This window comes from Bos mutus, chromosome 11, assembly GCF_027580195.1.
Source record: "Bos mutus isolate GX-2022 chromosome 11, NWIPB_WYAK_1.1, whole genome shotgun sequence".
NCBI classification, from domain to species: Eukaryota; Metazoa; Chordata; class Mammalia; order Artiodactyla; family Bovidae; genus Bos; species Bos mutus.
The window spans coordinates 62,410,156-62,429,933 of NC_091627.1; the positions used below are offsets into that span (position 1 = coordinate 62,410,156).

A 19,778-nucleotide genomic window follows, 5' to 3' on the forward strand; every position below is an offset into this window, starting at 1 on the left:
TAACATTCCTGTCTTCTCTCAGAAATTTTTTTTTGCAGCTCTTCCTTTTTGATCCTCAGCTTAACTTAGAATCCATTTACTTAGATGCAGCCATTGCAGTTAAGTCTACAGAAGATACCTTAACTCAAGTAAAGGTAAAATTTATCCTTGAAGAACCACAAGCAAACAAAACTAAAGAGAACCAAACAAAATTCTTTGCAGATAATTCTGTGCCAAGGCCACCCAAAGGCCACCTGGACCACCCACCTCCCCCAGGAAGCCTGACTTCACACTCAACAGCTCTGAGCCACCCACTTCCAGCAAACAACAGTGTGAGTGACTCTCAAAACTCAAAAGGGCTTATCAAACCTTAGCTAAAGCATCTCTGCCTCCTAGTTAAGATAGTTGAAACCCTTCTTGGTAATGTAGTCCTCTACCAGCACTCAATACACCACTTCTAATCAAAGACACTTTGTTCACAAAGGCAAAATTTTTTGTTTTCAGCCTGTGATTTTTTTTTTTTTTTTTTTTGGTAAAATTCTGCATCTAAAGACTACATGTTAGAATAGCTACTCTTAAAGAACAGCTCGTCTTCAAAACCACCTGTTAATTCTTGAGATAGACCCCCAGGTTAATAGGACACCCCAAATAGAAATCACAGCAAATAGCACACTTGCCTCTCTCTCAGCTTCTTTCAGGATGGCTTCTTTCTCCTTCACGCGCTGCACAAATAGCTGCTTCATCTCTTCTTCCTTCCTCTGGCGCTCACCATAGAACTCGTGTCTCTTGGCTTCGTAGGTCTCCTGAAGACTGAAAAGTTATTTGTGTTACTCTCATGTTAGCAACGGAGAAGGCAATGGCACCCCACTCCAGTACTCTTGCCTGGAAAATCCCATGGGTGGAGGAGCCTGGTAGGCTGCAGTCCATGGGGTCGCAAAGAGTCGGACACGACTGAGCGACTTCACTTTCACTTTTCACTTTCATGCATTGGAGAAGGAAATGGCAACCCACTCCAGTGTTCTTGCCTGGAGAATCCCAGGGACGGCAGAGCCTGGTGGGCTGCTGTCTATGGGGTCGCACAGAGTCGGACATGACTGAAGCGACTTAGCAGCAGCAGCAGCATGTTAGCAAGATGACGTAGAAACCTGCAAACATTCAAACTTCCAGGTTAGGCCTCGTGACTGTCACCGCGTGTGTGCCTCCAGGGAGCCACAGGCAGGGAGAACCCACCTCCTTCAGGGAGCACGGGTCTGTCTGTGGGTCCCTGCTGTGCCAGCACTCCCAAAAGTGCTCGTTTCACCCCACACGGGTTCCTCCATCCACTTCTCTGGACTCCTCCCCTCTATTCGTCACCACGTCTGATCACCAGGGTCTGGGAGTTCAGCCTGGGACCCCAACATCATCTCAGTCCAGGCTTATTTTGATTTCTACAGACACACTGTTCAGCCCAACTTGGTCTTTGAGCTTTTCTGCCTTCACTGTTTTAATAATCTAATTGAGCTCTAAGATTTGAGTTCATCTTTCTTTCATTTTGTTCTTCCTGCCACTCCTCAGATTTTTCCACCAAAAACACAGATCTCTTTTATCTTTTCCTTCTGCATTAGTTATATTATCTTCAAAACGAGAGCACTTTAGAAACTGCAGAATCCTGCAAACAGACCTCTCCTCCTCAGGTTTCAGGCACACATCTCTTGCTCCAGCCACTGCCTGCTGCCCTGCCCTCACTCTGCCCTACAAGTCCTATCCCTCCAGGAATCCGCTTCTAGTCTCCCTGGGTGGAATCCCCTGTTCCCTCCACACACTTCCATGGCTCTTTGTTTATACTTCTTCCTGGGCATTCCCACCCCAACTGCATCTCTCTTCCACCAGCTCAGCATCTTTGTAATCCAGCTGTCCAGCAGAGCTCTCTGACACTACGGTTTCTTCATAAATGTTCATCTAATGACAGAGACTGCAGGGAAGTAGGGCCAGTGTAGCCCACAGAGCAGGGACTTCCTGGAACTCCATGGCAAGCGCCTCTCTTGCCTGTGAAATTTCAGAGGAACCACAGACCTCCCCACATGCAGAAGCGCTGAGCCCTTCCACCGCAGCTCACTGAGAGAACGTCCCAATGTTTAACAGGGAATACAATAAACTGACTTTAACAGGTGTGTCATGATTAGAAATTTCTACTGCTTATGAAAATACTTTATAGCTAAGTAGATTTAAAATGTGATAAAATTTAGGAATTTTACTAATCTTGTCTAACCAGAGAAATAAATCTTTTATGGATAGAACTGTATACCTTTAAGGAAAATTGGTCAGTTTTCATTCCAATTCCAAAGAAAGGCAAAGCCAAAGAATGTTCAAACTAGTGCACAATTGCAGTCATCTCACACGCTAGCAAAGTAATGCTCAAAATTCTCCAAGCCAGGCTTCAACATTACATGAACTGTGAACTTCCAGATGTTCAAGCTGGATTTAGAAAAGGCAGAGGAACCAGAGATCAAATTGCCAACATCTGCTGGATCATCAAAAAAGCAAGAGAGTTCCAGAAAAACATACTTCTGCTTTATTGATTATGTCGAAGCCTTTGACTGTGTGGATCACAACAAACTGTGGAAAATTCTTCAAGAGATGGGAATACCAGACCACCAGACTTGCCTCCTGAGAAATCTGTATGCAGGTCAAGAAGCAACAGTTAGAATTGGACATGGAACAATGGACTGTTTCCAGATTGGGAAAGGAGTATGTCAAGGCTGTACTGTCACCCTGCTTATTTAACTTATATGCAGAGTACATCATGTAAAATGCGGGGCTAGATGAAGCACAAGCTGAAATCAAGATTTCTGGGAGAAATATCAATAACCTCAGATATGCAGATGACATCACCTTTATGGCAGAAAGTGAAGAAGAACTAAAGAGCCTCTTGATGAAAGTGAAAGAACAGAGTGAAAAAGTTGGCTTAAAACTCAACATTAAGAAAACTAAGATCATGGCATACAGTCCCATCACTTCATGGCAAACAGATGAGGAAACAATGGAAACAGTGAGAACTTTATTTTGGCGGGCTCCAGAACCACTGCAGGTGGTGACTGCAGCCATGAAACTAAAAGACGCTTGCTCCTTGGAAGAAAAGCTATGGCCAGCATAGATAGCATATTAAAAAGCAGAGACATTACTTTGTCAACAAAGGTCCATCTAGTCAAAGCTATGGTTTTTCCAGTAGTCATGTATGGATGTGAGAGTTGAACCATAAAGAAAGCTGAGTGCCGAAGAATGGATGCTTTTGAACTGTGGTGTTGGAGAAGGCTCTTGAGAGTCCCTTGGACTGCAAGGAGATCAGTCCTGGGTGTTCATTGGAAGGACTGATGCTGAAACGGAAACTCCAGTACTCTGGCCTCATGATGAGAAGAACTGACTCATTGGAAAAGACCCTGATGCTGGGAAAGACTGAAGGCAGGAGGAGAAGGGGATGACAGAGGATGATATGGTTGGACAGCATCACTGACTCAATGGACATGAGTTTGAGCAAGGTCTGGGAGTTGGTGATGGACAGGGAAGCCTGGTGTGTTGCAGTCCATGGGGTCACAAAGAGTTAGACAGGACTGAGTAACTGAACTGAACTGAAGGAAAATCAGAGTAAGAAATGTTACACATTAGTTCTTACAGCTGAGCATGAGTGTGTGGTACTTACAGCATGTGTTCCAAGGAGCAACAATCCTATACATTGTCTTTAGGAGCAAAGTTTATAAATATACACAGTGTTCTCGATGATCACATTAATGCCTCTGATCTCAAGGAGGCATCTTATTTCTTATGAGGTTTTTTTTTTTGTTTTATTTTTTCTGTGTTTGTTTTGGTCTTGTTTTAAAGAAGGCTCTAAATCAGTCATGCCACCTTCACTCACATTTCAGTGGTCCTACACTGGACTGATAGCTTTTAAAGACATAACTTGGTTTAAATAATGTATCTAAATCATGTCAAATCTAACTTTTAAAATGTTCTCAGAAATTTATTTACACAAGCCCTTGAGTTGTTTAGGAGGAAAGTCAAGCCACTTGACAAAGAGAAAAGACCAGACACTTAATAGCTGTGGCACCCTATTCCAGTACTCTTGCCTGGAAAATCCCATGGACGGAGGAGCCTGCTAGGCAGCAGTCCATGGGGTTGCAAAGAGTCGTACACGACTGAGCGACTTCACTTTCACTTTTCACTTTCATGCATTGGAGAAGGAAATGGCAACCCACTCCAGTGTTCTTGCCTGGAGAATCCCAGGGATGGCGGAGCCTGGTGGGCTGCTGTCTATGGGGTCGCACAGAGTTGGACATGAATGAAGCAACTTAGCAGCAGCAGCAGGGACTGGTCTGGACTCTCACTAATCCCTGTGGCACCTTGAAGAACAGGCACCAACACTGTCCTGCAGGGTTAGTGTGCTGATGCTCAGAGTGAGGTCATCTGCCCAGAGGGACAGAGTTAGCAAGGGCAGAACTGGAGCTGGAACCTGGTCAGACGTGCTCCAAAGCCCACATTCATAACCCCGATAAATCCTGCCTAAAATGATGCCTCAGCAGAAGGTAAAGGGAAGCACTGCTCTGATGTGCTCTCCATCTGTCACACGTGCCCACCGTGACATGGAAGCTTACAGAGCCAACTGTAAGGACCCTCTCTTGGGACCTCATCCGTGAGCTTAGGGTCCAGCTCTCCCAGGACTGCTGAGCGCCCCCACTTCTGCTGTAGGCCAAACACAGAAAGGGAACTACTTCTTGAGAGTTCCAAAGAAACAAAGTGTATGACACAGAAATTTTTCCAGACACTTAAGGAACTCTAAAATACCACACAAATCGACCTTCCAAACTCTAGAGCAATGATGATCAACAAGACTGTTATGTTCATCTAAAGTAGCTTAGGGATTTGAGGTTTATAAAAGCATGTTTTATGTAGTTTAAATAATTAAAGATCAGTTAATTAAGACCTTAAGGGTACACACAATGCCATTACCTGAACCTCATGAAAAGCACGAGATTGGCGTGGGTAGACTGGGACATGAATCACAACTCCGCACAACCAGTCAGTGAAAGGAAATGAAGATGCTGCAGGGAGGAAGCGGGGTCTTAAAGAGAAGAGGTCATCCAGACAGGCTTATTTTTCTAGTTGATACAATATCGAGGGACAGATTTTACATGCCAAGCAAATTATAGTGACTGCTGTTGCACACACACGAAGTAAATGGGAAGATCCCCCAAAAGACGGAATATAAGTTCTTGAAACCACACTCCTGAAACCTTCCTAAGACCCCAGACTAGAAAGAATGACAGAAGTTTTATCAAACAGTGTATCCACAAATGAGAAAGCATGAAGAGGAGAGATACTGTGCATGCCTGGCCCAGGGAATCTTGTCTCGTTAGGACTTGCAGGCCAGGGCAGGGTAGAGGCCCACCAGCTCCTGGGCAGCAGGCAGGCCCCCCCATCCCCGAGTGGAGTCCTTATCCTTCCTGCTTCTGCCATCCATCCTCTTTCAGCAGCCTGTAGCCACTGCTCCTACCCTCTCACCTACCATCCACTGAAGAGCCTCCTTTCCCATTCTCCACCTGTCCAGTGGACAATGCTTCCCAAACTGAAGAAATACTAAAAGAATGGCTGTTCACCTTGCCTGCCCACCACCTGTCTCCAGTTGTATTGCTATTCTACTTCTCCCCACAGGAGGCGTCTTGGTGGGACAGCCAGTCAGGCTCACGCCCACCCTGCCAAGACATGGGCACACGTCCTAAGTTGGGCCCATAAGACATCTCACTGTCCTGGAAGAAAGACTGGAAATGGTCTGTTCATCCTTCCACTCCAACAGTAGAATGAAACTGCTGGTTTTCTCCCTTCGAACCTGCAAGCCCTGGCCAGCACCGTAATCATGACTGACATGGCCTGCTCTTCTGAGAATGGCAAAGGAAGCGAATGGACTATATTGCACTGCTGTACAGTGACAGCACAACCCAGTCCCCCTCAACATGGCCCACCTCTCCCTTCCTGAGTCCCATTAAGTTCACCTTCCAGTTCCCCTGGAAGGGTAAACACGCATCTGACCATCCCCCTGCCACCACCACTACCAACCCCCTGTGTTTGTGCTTGGATGCCCATAGCAGCCTCCCGCCTGGGTCTCCTCATGCCCAGCTTCTGCTCATCATAACAGGGCAGGAGCGTCTTCCACTCTGGGGCCCTCCACAGGCAGGGTCTCTCTATCCCATGGTGCACATCTACCCACTGACCAGCAGGACATACCTGACAAAGGGCTGGATGCGGATTTTAACTTAAATGTGATTCTTAGATTCCATATCCAGAAATTCCGAGCCTGTATTTCTACATCACCCACAGGTGACTGATAACTGATCTATCCCTCTTCTCACTCATGCACACAGAGACCCCTGTGTAACCTCAGACTTGGAAGAATGAGAAATGAAGCCTCCTCTGGGAAACACTAGGGATGCCAGTGCTGGACAATTTCTCTTCAGCAGAGAAAATCACTTTACTAGAACCAGTCTGTTATAGCACGCCCAAAATTGGTGAGGAGGGTGAGCTATATAGAATTCTTAGTTTATTACGCTGCCAGAGCTAAAACACTCATTAATCTGTAGAATGGAAAAGTGTTTAGCCTCACCTGATATTAAACCTTCCCAAAGGTCACGTGCAGTGGCAGCTGGCTCTAGGGCTCCCCCCTCTCATGGTGTTTGCTCTGGTGCAGACAGGACACCACGGAGGGGCTGCAGAGTCAGAATGAGATGCCGAGGAACCCTTGGTCCCATAGCAGATTTAAAACAGTGCTGGTCCTGAGCAGAATTGTTTAGGAATGTGACATAAAAATAAACCTGATTTAGCACGTTTGCATAGTTTAATTTTAAAAAAAGACCTCAGGAGTGTATCAGCATATAGAATAATAAAAGAAGTTCCAACAACACTTCATGCTCTAACCACTGAGCAAGTTATAGTTCCTGTAACTTATGGTAATACCTTTAGTCTAATCTCTGACTCCCCACAAAAATGTTCATGCTTCCTTTATAAGAAATTTTCCTACATTTAGTCATTCCAGAACTTCCATCAGGATGAGAGACAACAGCTTCATAGTTTTATTTAATGATTTCATCTTCCAACTTTTTAAATAATAATATACTTTCATTTTTTTCATATAAATACAAAATTAAAATCAAATAATGAGAGTTTTTTCCTTTGGTTTCTATTTCAGCAGGTACTGGAATCCTGAGATTCTACCTTGTGTTCTTCCTTCTACGTAACTCCCTGAGTCGGATGAGGACTTGGAGACCTCCAAGAGCAAGAAGCCTTCCAGTGATTCAAGCAGCATAGAAACCGTGATAATAAATCATTATTAAGTGGTCTTTCATGGTGTGGGAGATTCTCCTGTCATCCTGGACAGATAAAGAGGTACCATCCTCCCTGCCACCCACTCCTCCGTTGGCTGGCTGCTCACCTGAGTGGCTGGTTCTCTGGGCCCACATCCATGAAGCCCATCTCCTCCAGCTTGCGGCGCCGGTACAGCTCATAATGCCTCGTGTGGGTCTGGTCTCGAAGATCCTCCATATTTGTACAAATGAGCATCTCCCGGAGCTTGACAAAGTCGCAGTGGTTTTCATTCTCCACTAGCCAGAGAGAGAGAAAATACCAATAGTGACTTTCAGTCCTGACACACAATTGGTATTTGTTGAATGGATGAGTAAATGAAAACATATTTGAAATAAGCAACAGCGAAATGATCAGTCTGACGAACAGCTATGGCTGTTTCACCCAAGTAGCCAAGGAAGCACTTCTTGTATCACACACACCAAATTACAGGCAGTGCTCATTAACAGACCAGAGCGCTGGCTTAAATTTGGTAGCCAAGGGAAACAGGAAAGAAATATATTCTATCTGGTACTGTATGCTCCACTAATTTCACTAATATTTTGTTACCAGTTTATAAACCATCCTTAGGACATTTCACGTACCACCTGAGAAGAGTATATAACATTTTTTCACTAAAACTTCAAGGTGGTAAATTCTGCACACTCAACAACACCATCTGTGCCTGCTGTGATTATCAAATCCTTGTACAACCACTATGCCACATTTGTGGTCCTGAGTCAGGTACCTAATTGTGACCAATAGTTGTAAATACAATTATCTTTATATTTTCTAAACATTAAAAATGTTAAGTTTTGTAAATATTTTCCACTAATTAAAAAATTTGTCAATTAAAAAAACAACACTGAGAAACCATTATCAGCAGGGGTAGTCTATTTCCCCATTAGTTAGTACCATGAGTGAATGAACCAGACAGTTAATTTCATACTCATTGCAATGTTAGATACATGCTAAAAATCTTCATTTGGCTGACTGTTTGGGAAATAGTTGGCAATACTTTTATAAGTAAAAATATATAAATTTATAAGGTTTATTGTGTTCCAGAATTAACTAGTAATTAATTTATGTACTATGTTTAAACAATACTATTTACACTCAAATTCTGTTCAAAGTACCCAACTAGTGGTTCCTACCTTCTGAGTGTCTTAGCACACCTTGACAGGTAACTAACTGGTCTAACACAAGAAGTGGGGAGGCTCTATTTGGCTCTGCAGACGTGGCTAAAACAGAACACAGCCAGCCCTTCTGACAGCTAGTCAGAACCCAAAATAAGCATTGCCTCCGAGGATGCACTAAATGCAGCTTTTAGACTGTCAGGCAAGCACACATGTCCTCGTAGATCTCCTTTACCTTGTACGACGCCCCAGGGATACTGGCGAGCTTTGACCATCTTGTTTCCAACTTTCACTTCATCCATACTTCCCACCACAGCAAATGGCAGGTGTCCCTGCAAAGGAGCCAGCATATCAATCACATCTCATACCAATGGCAACAGAGAAAAGGACATTTACTAAATGACAAGTGTGTTAAAGTCAAATGGTCTGCTATGCCTTAGCTTTTAAAACCTGCCCTGTGAATATATGCCAGCTGTTCTATGGTCATCCTCAGGCCCTACAGAGAAAAGTAGTTACTGAGAATGCCCCACATGCATTCCAACTTTGCTATAAGAATACAAAAAAAAAAGAATTCTAGCACAGGTATCATTTACCTCATGGTCTTGGATATAAAAGACTGTTGAAGAAATCACATACACATCATATAACTAAAGTATATAACTATATTTAGGGTATACATACATACATAACACCAATATCAAGTAGTATTTAAGTCCCAAACTATGCTAACTACAAATGTTACAGAAATGTAGAGGAGGGAGAGATCTCTGTGGCAGGAAGACACAACCAAGCTGGAGACAGAGCAAGCAGAATAGAAGAAATAGCACAGCAAGAGGAAGCAAGAGGAAGATTGTGAAAAAAGACACAGTGGCTGTATTTAATGGCAGTGAGGAGACTGTCCTGTCAGACACTGAGGATTAATTTAGGGGAAAATCTAATGTAAACAGTATTATGTTTAATATTTAATGATTGTGTAATCTCTTAATTGTTACCCTCTGAAAATGTATTCCAGGTGGGCACACACACACAAAATCAGATATAAAGAGTTTAACACACAGGAATTATCACTTCCTTTACATAAGTCAGCTTTTTATATATTTAGTTTAAGTATCTTAATATGGACAAAGTGTGAAAAAATCAGAAAAGGAATAGAGGAGAAATGGAATGAACAGGTACTGAATGTCACTGCCAACCAGTGAACAAAGCTGTCTCCTTTGTTTTAAAAACATTTACCTGTTTTATAGGTAAGTTAACAGTCTCAGGAAAATGGGGAGCCCCATTTTATAGGTAAGTTAACAGTCTCAGGGAGGTTAGGAAGTTCCACAAGAACTCCAAAACCTTTGATCTGTCAAAATCCAACCAAGTATTTAAGAAATTTGGTAGCCTGAAGTAACACAAAGGACTTAGTCATTTTAAATCATACTGTTATGTATAATTAAAATATATACTAAATATATTCTATATTAAAACACAAAAGTTATGTGAATGTTTCACATGTACTTGTGATACTGTAAGGGAGGAGCTTAAATACCAGATTAGAAAGCTCCCTGTAAAGTCTCTCAAGAGGGAGGCTGTGCCGTCTTCTCCTGTCCTTAAGACAGGACAGAAAGGACTCTTACTAAGGAAATAAAAAATGGTTCCACAGAAGGAGAATCCCAGTCTCACAAATGTATCACTTCATTTAGGTGAAAGTAGGGAGGGAAGAAAAATGCTCACAAATGTAGTAGCAATGTCACTTTTTTTGTATATAAAACAGAATTATTCAATTAAGAGCTTACATTCATTGAAGCATTGATCTTAGCAATAGTTTCATCATCTGTTGGGAATTGGTATATCTGAACACCATTGCTGACCAGTTCACTCATGAGCTTGATCTTAAACTTCTGTAATTCAGTTTTAGAAATGGCATCTGCTTTGGCAATCACTGGTATAATGTTCACCTATTAAGAATAAAGAAAAACAAAATCTTATGATTCGAGGGTTTATTTTTTAATAACAAAGTTTCTGAATTCAAAACCACTCAAGCTCTGACAGATTTCCTTAGGACAGGCAAACTATGGTCCACTCATTGCCTGTTTACATAGGTAAAGAGTTCCTGAAACACGGCCAAGCCCACTCATTACACATCATGTGTTTCCTGTGATCACTTTCATTCTGTAACAGCAGAAGTGAGCAGTTGCACCAGAGGCCCATGACCTGTGAAGCCTGAAGTATGTACTACCTGGCCCTTCAAGGGAAAAGCTTGAAGGCTCCTGATGTAGAAATCACTGCTTCATTCTTACCAGACAGCCCTACACAGCCATTCCTGCAAATGCTGGCCTGGTAATAACTGCTTTTCAGAAGCAGAGCTCTTACAAAGTTCATCCTGCATCTGAAGTCAGGTTCAGAAATCTCACATTTCCCCCTCTGTCTCTTACAATTCTATCATACACAAAATAAGTAGAATGTAAGAGAGGAGCTGAAATCACCTGCATAATTCACTAAGAATTTTTATCTGTTAATAATCTCAGCACTAAGTAATTTGGTGACTGATTTCAGCAGACCTATGGGTCAGGCCACAGGCCTCCTCTGCCTTCACTGAAGCAAGCCCCTCTTCCCAGTGAATGCATCTGATCTGACCCCACTGTCAGAATCTTACCCACATGTCGACAGAGGGAAATTTTATGGATACCAACTAAAAACATTCACGACTCAAAGGAATTAGTTTTTCAGCATTATTTAAAAGTCCTGTCACTGGCCAGAGTGGAAGAGATGCAGGGACATGAAGACTAGTTCTGTGAGATGTTTAAAAAATATTTATTTATTTGGCTGTGCTGGGTCCGAGTTGTGGAGTGTGGGATCTTCAGTCTTCATTGTGGCATGCAGGATCTAGTTCCCTGACCAGGGATTGAACCTGGGCCTCCTGCATTGGTAGCCACTGGACCACCAGGGAAGTCCCAGTTCTGTAAGATTAATGTATCAACAAAGGAGTGATATCACCACAGATTAAAGGGTTTGTAGGCTTTTCGTTATTTATTAGCTTGTTTTTAGTGAAAAACTTCAGGCTGAGTAGTCACATGTGTCAAAAGAGTGAACTGTCGGTATAATTTTCAGAGTAGAAATGAAAACTAAAATAATTCTTTTTCTATTCTTAAACATCCTTTTCTTCTCCAGCTTCACGTTGATTTACTGTGTGTACATTTGGATTTATTAGTCTTAAATATGTTCCAAAGGGGATAAAGATTTTTCCAACTAACCATGAAATAAACTTTCCAGCAATTTTGGGTAAATGCCTTTCAAGATAAGTTAGTCAAAGTATATAAAAATTTGATGCCAAGTTCTTGATTTCAGTATCATATATACTTAGATATTCAGTAAACTATGCCAAGTTATACTTCTAATTGATTCCAGGATCAATAGCAGAAGCACCCCAGTGTATGTAGCTGACATTAAGCTTTCTCATTGTAGTATGAAAACCTGACTGATATTTGACTGCTGAGGCATCTGTTTCAGATATCCATTAGAATAAACAGCCAGCACCTGAGGACACAGCTACTGGCTGCCATCAGGTAAGGAACAGGTCACCCTCCTGGAGGACTCCTTTCAGAAAGTCTAGGTGACCCACCTCTCCCTTCAGGCCCCAGGTCCCACGGGGGTGCTTTAAAGTCACCCACAAAGAGGGAACTGGAGAAGCCCGAGATGCCCCACCCTCAGACCCTGATAGAGGCTGATCCCTCTCTCCCTTTTCCCTCCCATCCTCTTCCCCCTGCACCTGCTGCGCTGTGTACCCTCAGATCCTGTAGGAACAACCCTTGATCCTCAGAGTCCCCCAGTGCTTGTTGCTGAGGTGCCGCCTGGGATTCTAAGAACCACGAGGGCCGGCCCAGTGTCCCTGGAGGTGGGAGAGTGTGTAAGGGCCCACTATGAGTAAATGCAGGTGTGGAGCACTTCACATTCCCAGCCAAGCTCATCACCATCAGCTGAAGGACATGACACAGGCTGAAAGCAGATGTCCCCGCGGATGGGGTCATATCACCAGCTGCACAGGTAATTCCCCATGTAGAGCAGTGGAGTCATCTTTTAAGAACAAGATGCACTATCGATTTAATCACCCTCAGACTTCTTTCAGAGGTAGATAGTTTTGATTTTAAAAGTGAAGAAACTGAAGCTCAGAGTGGTGGAAACTTGCCAAGAACACAGGGCGATCAAGTAGCAGAGGAGCCCTGAAAGTCACCCCCACAACTCCACACAGACCTCAGCCTGGAGCTCTGTCTGCCTGAGATGAAGCTGCCCACTCCTGCATTCATGTCCCTTTAGTAAGGGTGGATTTCCACACATCAGACTCAATTGTGAAGATAACTGGCTGAATGGTTACAATATCCCATCAGGTGAACAGACTCTCACTCCAGCTCCTCCAGGTTTGTCTCAGCCAGGGGACCACAGTGCTGGTCTCTGTGCTGAAATGCCCACCACCTGCCTCCCACACTGACTCCTGTACAGAAGGCAGCCCTGGTAGACCCCATGCTCTCCCAGTGCCAGCTCACAGGCTGCTCAGCCAGGTCAGAGGTCACAGGGGAACCCTGGAGACCTTTTTAGTGTGAGCGTGTAGTCTTTATCCTTTAAACAAAAAAACCTGAAGTGAGTTAATTTCTGGATACTACTACTTACAGCTCCCTGAATTTATATATAGCTCATTGGCTCAGAAATTAAAAATAGGTTTTCTGGATACAGTTCAAATTAAAATTAATTTACTGCATGAGACTTTAGACCTTAATCTTCATCAGTGAGCTTCTTATCATTTAATAGTGTCATAAAGTAAAATTAGTGTCAAATAAATTCTATAGTTAAATGAAAATGAATACACATATTCTGACATGCAATTTAATCACTAAAAAAGGACTGAAATTTTATGTTAACACTTTTTCTTTGTATCTCATCTTCCAAACTGAATTTCTCTGTAAAATATCCTAAAATTGAAACTTGCTAAATGTTTTAAAAATATACAGAATGAGATAGTTAAGATATATGCACATATCATAAATATATTTATATATTTAACAGTTCACTCTAAATCCTGAAATGCAACTACTGGTTCTTCTCCAGACGCACCTTGCTATCCAGGCTCTTCATGGTCAAGAGATCCAGTGTCTTCAGGGAGTGGCCTGTCGGGGAGATGAAGTAGAGGCACACGTGGACACGGGAGTCATGGTAGTTAAAGAGAGAGCGCTTGATCTTCAGCTCTTCTTGGAGGTAAGCTTCAAACTGAGCATCTATGTAGTCAACTATTGGTTGGTAGCTGAAAAAATATTTAAATATTTAATATGATATATTCATGGTATCTTGATAAAGTATTTGCATAAATTTAAAGTTTGAAATCTGTTTTTTCACCTGTGAACAAACAGTTGACTTCTATGCTAAATAGATAACTTCAGTAATAAAATAAATGTGCAAATGTGCAGGTACAAAGGCAGTACTTTGAAACTATCAGAACAACCTGTGCCTTAAATGATTTTACAGAAATGACACTGAATGTGCCTCTCACACTCATTCACACCTGGAGCCCTCTGGCATGGCTCCCCAAACCTGCCAGGCTGCTGAAGGAGGATAAGCATCTAATTGCAACCGTGCTGGACATGGCGTATTACCCTACATGAGTATCAGCAACATAAAAGTTACTTAAGTCAAATTCCATGACTTCTTGTTTCTGAAATTAAATTTGTGTGGCATGGAAAGCATTAACATAGTAAGGAAAGGGCACACCCACATGGAAGTATCATAACTGGTGACAGAGGCACAACTTTATTCTCATTTACTTACAAGCAGAGGAAGGCCCATCACAGCCGACAGGCTTAGTCCTTGCATGGATCCATCCTCCTGCCTGAAATGCCTAACCCCAAGAGAAAGCAGTGCCCAGGGGCTGCTCTGCTTTGGGAAGAACTGACGTGTGGGCATGTGAGGAGAGGACCCAAGACTACAGACATTTCCTATAACCATCTTGGTGGTAGAAAACTACGCATTTGTCAAAATTAAGTTGTACACTTAAACCAATGCATCTTATTTATTGTCTGTAAATTTTACATCAATAGAACTTATTTATAAACAAATTAGAAAGGAAGAACAATGCCATTATTTTCAGACTATACTATTGCATACATAGAAAACCTAAACAAATTTATTAGAGATGCATTAACTAGAATTAACCAGAGAATACACAGAAGTTTCTGTGTACAAGATCAATTATATTTCCACACATTAAATGGAAAATGAAATATTTGTAAAAGATATCATTTATGAGCTCATCAAAAATACCAAATATCTAAGGATAAATTTAAGTAAAGCTTTACATAATTCCTATATAGAAAACTAAAAAAAAAGCCATGTATCATGGGCCTTTGCCTCCTCCACTAATATACTTCTTCCAGAAAGCCCACAAAAATTGTTTCTTGAAATCTATAGCAGAACACACAAATGTGCTGAACAGGTTAAAACATAATGAGAGTCAGTTTTGCAACATATTTTCACTCTAAAGCAAACTTTTGGGACCTAGAAAACTACCTGTAATAATGAAAATATATGAATTTCAAAAAGGAAAAAGAATGAACAGTCATTGCCTCAGTCTGTTTTCTCCTTTTATGGCTTAAATTTCATATTTAAGTCAAAATCATCTTTGTAATAAGATAGGAGAAATAATGACAAAAAAAGTAACCTAATACAAAATATAAATTAAAATTGAATCATCACACCTTTCCTGCAATGCTTAATGTGGCTAATTTAGTTAGAACTTCACAAAAAAATTCATGTACCATGGATTTGGTAATTATGTATTTGCCATGTATGCCTTTTTTTTTTTTTTTTCAACAAAACGGGTCTTGCCTGAAAATTACTTAATATACACTGAACTGTCATATCAGGAAAAAATTAAAACTATTTTTGCTGCCATGCACACTTTAAAAATGTGATTCAAATTATTCTAAAGAAAATAGACAACTGGGTAGAAAAATGTCAATTTGTTAACAAAAACAAAATATTGCTTTATTATTTAAAGAATTGAAGTCTGGGAAGAATGTCATGGGTTTCTACAGATTAAAGTCAAATCAGCACACATAGCAAGAAGGCAAATGTTCTGTAATAAGAAAAAACCTGTTTTATTACTAGAGGAAAGCATGTACCTCTCTTCTTTGTTTATTTGGTCACCAAATCCCACTGTATTCACGATGGTTAGTTTCAATCGAACGTTACTTTCCTGGAGTTCATACGTCTGTGCTTTAAGTCTAACATGTGGGTAAAAATGTGAGGATTCATGGTCTTCAAAATTAGTATTAAACAATGTGTCAATCAGCGTTGATTTTCCAATTCCAGTCTCTCCTGAAAGAAATGCAGATACATATTCATATTCACAGGTGCACAGGATAGATGAAGAACAGAACAATAAACTCTTACAGTGATTTGGTTTCATGAATCCCAAATATTTCAAATATTGCAAAGGCTGGATTGTCCCTGAAAGAAGTACACGCTAAGGTGGTTCATTCTAAGCTGAGCATAAAAATGAGCCCTGTATGCCGAGTTACTCAGAACTCTGAAGAAGGCACTGAACTGTTTAAAGAGCAAAGAGAAAGCTTAAAGCAGCACGGCTAAGAAAAAACTGATAGAACTTAAATAACTGAGAAAATCTGTACTCGTGCTCTCAGGTTGCTCAAATGGGCACCATACTGCCCATCACAAGGAGGTGAGCACAGGAACAGGACGAAAAAGTCTGGACAGGCTGGGCACTCACCCACACAGAGAATATTAAAGCAGAAGCCTTGCTGGATGGACCTGTTGACCAGCTGATCAGGCAGACTCTCAAAACCAACATGGCCAGACATGGTTAAAGAGCGAGGGCTGTCTTTTTGCTGCAAGGAAACAAAAACAATGGCAACAGTTTTCTTAAAGTTTTACTGAGACAGAGTATAGGCATATTGGAAAGCACAGACATAATTTATCAAAAAAACTAAAGACTTTTTTGATCATTATACCTCCCCCAGGATACAACTGGTTTGTGAGAAACCTGTGTCCAGACCCTCAAAACATGTATTTCTTATTATCTTCCTACTATGACAGCCTGACACCATTTAAACATTAAAATATTTGATTTCCCCACACAGAAAAATACTCAAACTATGGCATAATCACTCACAAAATGGAGTGTGGTGTGTAAAAGTCATGAAAGATGTTTATGATGAATTTTAGATATAAATTGTCACATTACAATGTCAAGTGAAAGAGGTACAGCACAAAGTTACAGATGGAGTTCCAGCTCACAGTTGTGACAGCATAACTTATGTCACACTCAGCCTCCTTGCTGGTTAGTTACAGTCAGTTCCCTCAAGTCACTGCAGCCAAAGGCAGAGAGACTGTGGAGTGAGGGACACACCCTTGTAGCTTCTCCCCTGAAGGCAGACCCAGCCGCTGCTGTACAAGCAGACAGAGCTCAGGAGGGAACTAGGCTGACTGGGTTCAGAAGCCAGTGGAGACAAGGGCAGGCAGGTCAGCTGAAAGGGGAAATTCCAGAAAGGAGGGAGTCCACAGTTGGCTCACACACACCCCTCAAGTCTTTGGCTGAGTGCTGACCTACACACGAACAGAGAAATGGGAATTGGAATGGCCAGCCTGGGGAGCTTAGACTTTAAGTCTATAAGTTAAAGGACTCAGTAAACACATGAAAACCTACATGGGTCTCATTTTAGGAGTAAGGATCAGGTCCCAGCACTCAGAAATCCTCCCTCGTGCTGAAGGCACAACTGAAGTAGACCTGCTGTAAACAGAGATGAGTGTGACCAGCCAGTGACTCAGCTAGTACCTGCTGGACCAGAGGCCAACACTCCTCAGAAGAAGACAGTCCAGCACCTCTCCAGTGTGTCATCCACAGCACCTAACTGTACAACCAAAGTACTACACAGAAAGAAGCAAAAAACACAGTTCACAGTCAAGGAAGAAGAAAACGGGCAGCAGAGCAAGATCCACATATAAGCCACATGTTGAACTAGCTGGTAAGAACTTTAACTCTGACAAATATGTTAAAAAGAAAAATGTTCTCTTTCTCTACAGAAGAGATATATATGACAGGTGACGTGACAGGTAATTATAAGAGAAACAAGAAAGCTCTCAACAACAATAAAAGGTGACAAATGAAATTCCTGGAGTGGAAAAATGCAACATCCAAAATAAAATAGTATTAACAGCAGATCAAACAATGGGAGAAAGACTTGTTCAATATCATATCCATACTAAATATCTTTGTCCATCTCTCATAGAAAATATAAAACTATAACAGAGCCTTAAAAAACTGGCACAATATTAAATGGTCTAACACACTTAGTGGGAATGCTAAATGGAGAAGAAATGGGAGCAGGGGATGGAGGACAGAAATTTGTAAGTAATAGTGACTGATAATATTCTAATTGTTTCAGCATGAACTCAGAGATCCAAAAATTTCAACAAACTGCAAACAAACAAAAGCAAAGGAATCCACAGCCAGGCACATCAGAAAAAACCATTTAAAAGTAAGAATGGAGAAAGATCTACAAGTAGCCAAAGATGGCAAGACATATTACAGACAAGTAAAACATAAAATGATCACGGTATTGGCACAAGAAATGATGTAAACCAAAAGACAACAGAACGTCATCAGTAAAATGCCAAAAGTAAGAAAATGACAACTCAGGATTCTTTATTTTTCCGAAATGTGTTTATATCTTTATGGCTACACTAGGTCTTTGTTGCTGGGTTTTCTCTAGTTGTGGCGCAGGGCTACTCTAGTCATGGTGCGAGGGCTTCTCACTGCAGTGGTTTCTCATTGCAGTAGTGTGGCGTACAGGCTTAGTTCTCGGACCAAAGGATCAAAGCCCTGTCCCCTGCACTGGCAGGCAAATTCTTAACCACTGGTCCACCAGGAAAGTCCCTTACAACCCAGAATTCTGTATCCAATGAAAATATCCCTCACAGGTGAGGGCAAAATGAAAACATCTTCACACAAAATCTAAGAATTTTACTGCAAGCGGGCCTTACCTGATAAGAAATATTAAAAATTCTCAAGAGAAAGGAAAATGACAACAGATGGAAATTCAGATCTACAAAAAGGATAAAGATTTGTCAGAAAGGTAAAAATATGGGTAAATACAAGAGAATTTTCTGCATGTTTTAATTTCTTGAAAATGTAGATTGACTGTTTAAAGCACTAACAACAGTGTGATGCAGGACTTACGATACATGGAGAAGCGGGATTCATGACCATGACAGAACAGAAGATGGGAGGGGAGGAATCACCCTGCTGTAAGACTCCTGCGCTGTCCATGAGTTGCCATCACCCTGCTCAAAGGCAGTGAGGTACCCCTCAACTACTGTTTTAAAAAAAAGAAGTTTAGCTAGTAAGCCAAGAATGGAGATAAAATGCAACCATAAAAACACTCCATTAATTCAAAAAGAGGCAGGAAAATAAAAAAATGAAAGAATAAAAGGGACAAATAGGACATAAATGGCCAGGCGGCAGACTGAAACCAGCCACGTCTGTAGTTACAAGGAAGTGGTCCCAGCCAGCTGTCCAGTAGACCCTTCCGGGACAATGCCAAGCTGCCAAAGGAACCACTAGCCACATGCAGACATGGCACACCTGGTTGTGACACTTGCAACTGAGGAAGGAACTTTCAAATTTTATTTAATTTTAATTAATTTAAATATCCAGGTGTGGCTAGTGGCCACCATACTGGACAGTGAAGGTCTAAGCTTTTCAAATAAAAGGAAATTGTCAGACTGGATGAAAGAGCAAGACCCAACTCTGTGCTGTCAATACAGTAACTGACAAGCTCCTTGTAAAATTTACATGGGAAGCCAGAGGACTTAGCATCGCCAGAATCACTGTTCAGAAGAACAAGCTGAAGGATACACACTAGCTGGTCTAAGGCTGCAGTCACCAAGTAGCGTGTGTTGTGACTGTCTACTACTTACCTACAATTTAACAAAGAGGAGGGGCTGGGGAACATGAGGACTTAACAGTGGGCACTCAGTGCACCAGTCACCGAGCAATTACAGTAGATTCAGCAAAGCAGCGTGTCAGAAGGCAGGTTAAGAGTAATTCAGAAAGTCTGTGAGGTGGTAAAATAAAGATGGATAAGCTACTGTTACCAGTAAGAGAGCAAGAATGAACAAATCACCATTTATCAAAACTATGGGGACTTCAGCATGTGTGGAGGAAGAGAAGAGACTACAGAGCACAAAACTACAGGAAACCAATCATGATCACCTATGCTCATGTTTGCAGTTTTCTTTTAAAAAAAAAAACTCACC

At 41.6% G+C, this 19,778-nt stretch overlaps 1 protein-coding gene and 1 long non-coding RNA gene across 5 annotated transcripts in view; one reads left to right on the plus strand and one right to left on the minus strand.

Moving 5' to 3' along the window:
• The window catches only part of LOC138989899 (uncharacterized), a 35,753-nt gene extending 23,752 nt beyond the window's left edge, over positions 1 to 12,001 (plus strand). The window contains exons 3-4 of one of the 2 annotated variants that reach the window (XR_011466064.1): positions 7,190 to 7,386; positions 11,925 to 12,001. This is a non-coding gene — a long non-coding RNA (uncharacterized lncRNA). Of the gene's footprint in view, positions 1 to 7,189; positions 7,440 to 11,924 lie in introns of those variants that run through there. The other variant, XR_011466063.1, reaches the window with a different exon arrangement.
• SEPTIN10 (septin 10) overlaps positions 1 to 19,778 on the minus strand; it is a 50,369-nt gene that overhangs the window by 11,981 nt on the left and 18,610 nt on the right. For 2 of the 3 annotated variants that reach the window (XM_005889041.3, XM_014483344.2), the window contains exons 3-9: positions 16,231 to 16,348; positions 15,626 to 15,821; positions 13,566 to 13,752; positions 10,256 to 10,417; positions 8,713 to 8,809; positions 7,433 to 7,601; positions 657 to 789 (exon numbers count right to left, since the gene is read on the minus strand). In XM_005889041.3, coding sequence (XP_005889103.2) covers positions 657 to 789; positions 7,433 to 7,601; positions 8,713 to 8,809; positions 10,256 to 10,417; positions 13,566 to 13,752; positions 15,626 to 15,821; positions 16,231 to 16,348 — 1,062 coding nt within the window. Of the gene's footprint in view, positions 1 to 656; positions 790 to 7,432; positions 7,602 to 8,712; positions 8,810 to 10,255; positions 10,418 to 13,565; positions 13,753 to 15,625; positions 15,822 to 16,230; positions 16,349 to 18,503; positions 18,523 to 19,778 lie in introns of those variants that run through there. The other variant, XM_070379515.1, reaches the window with a different exon arrangement.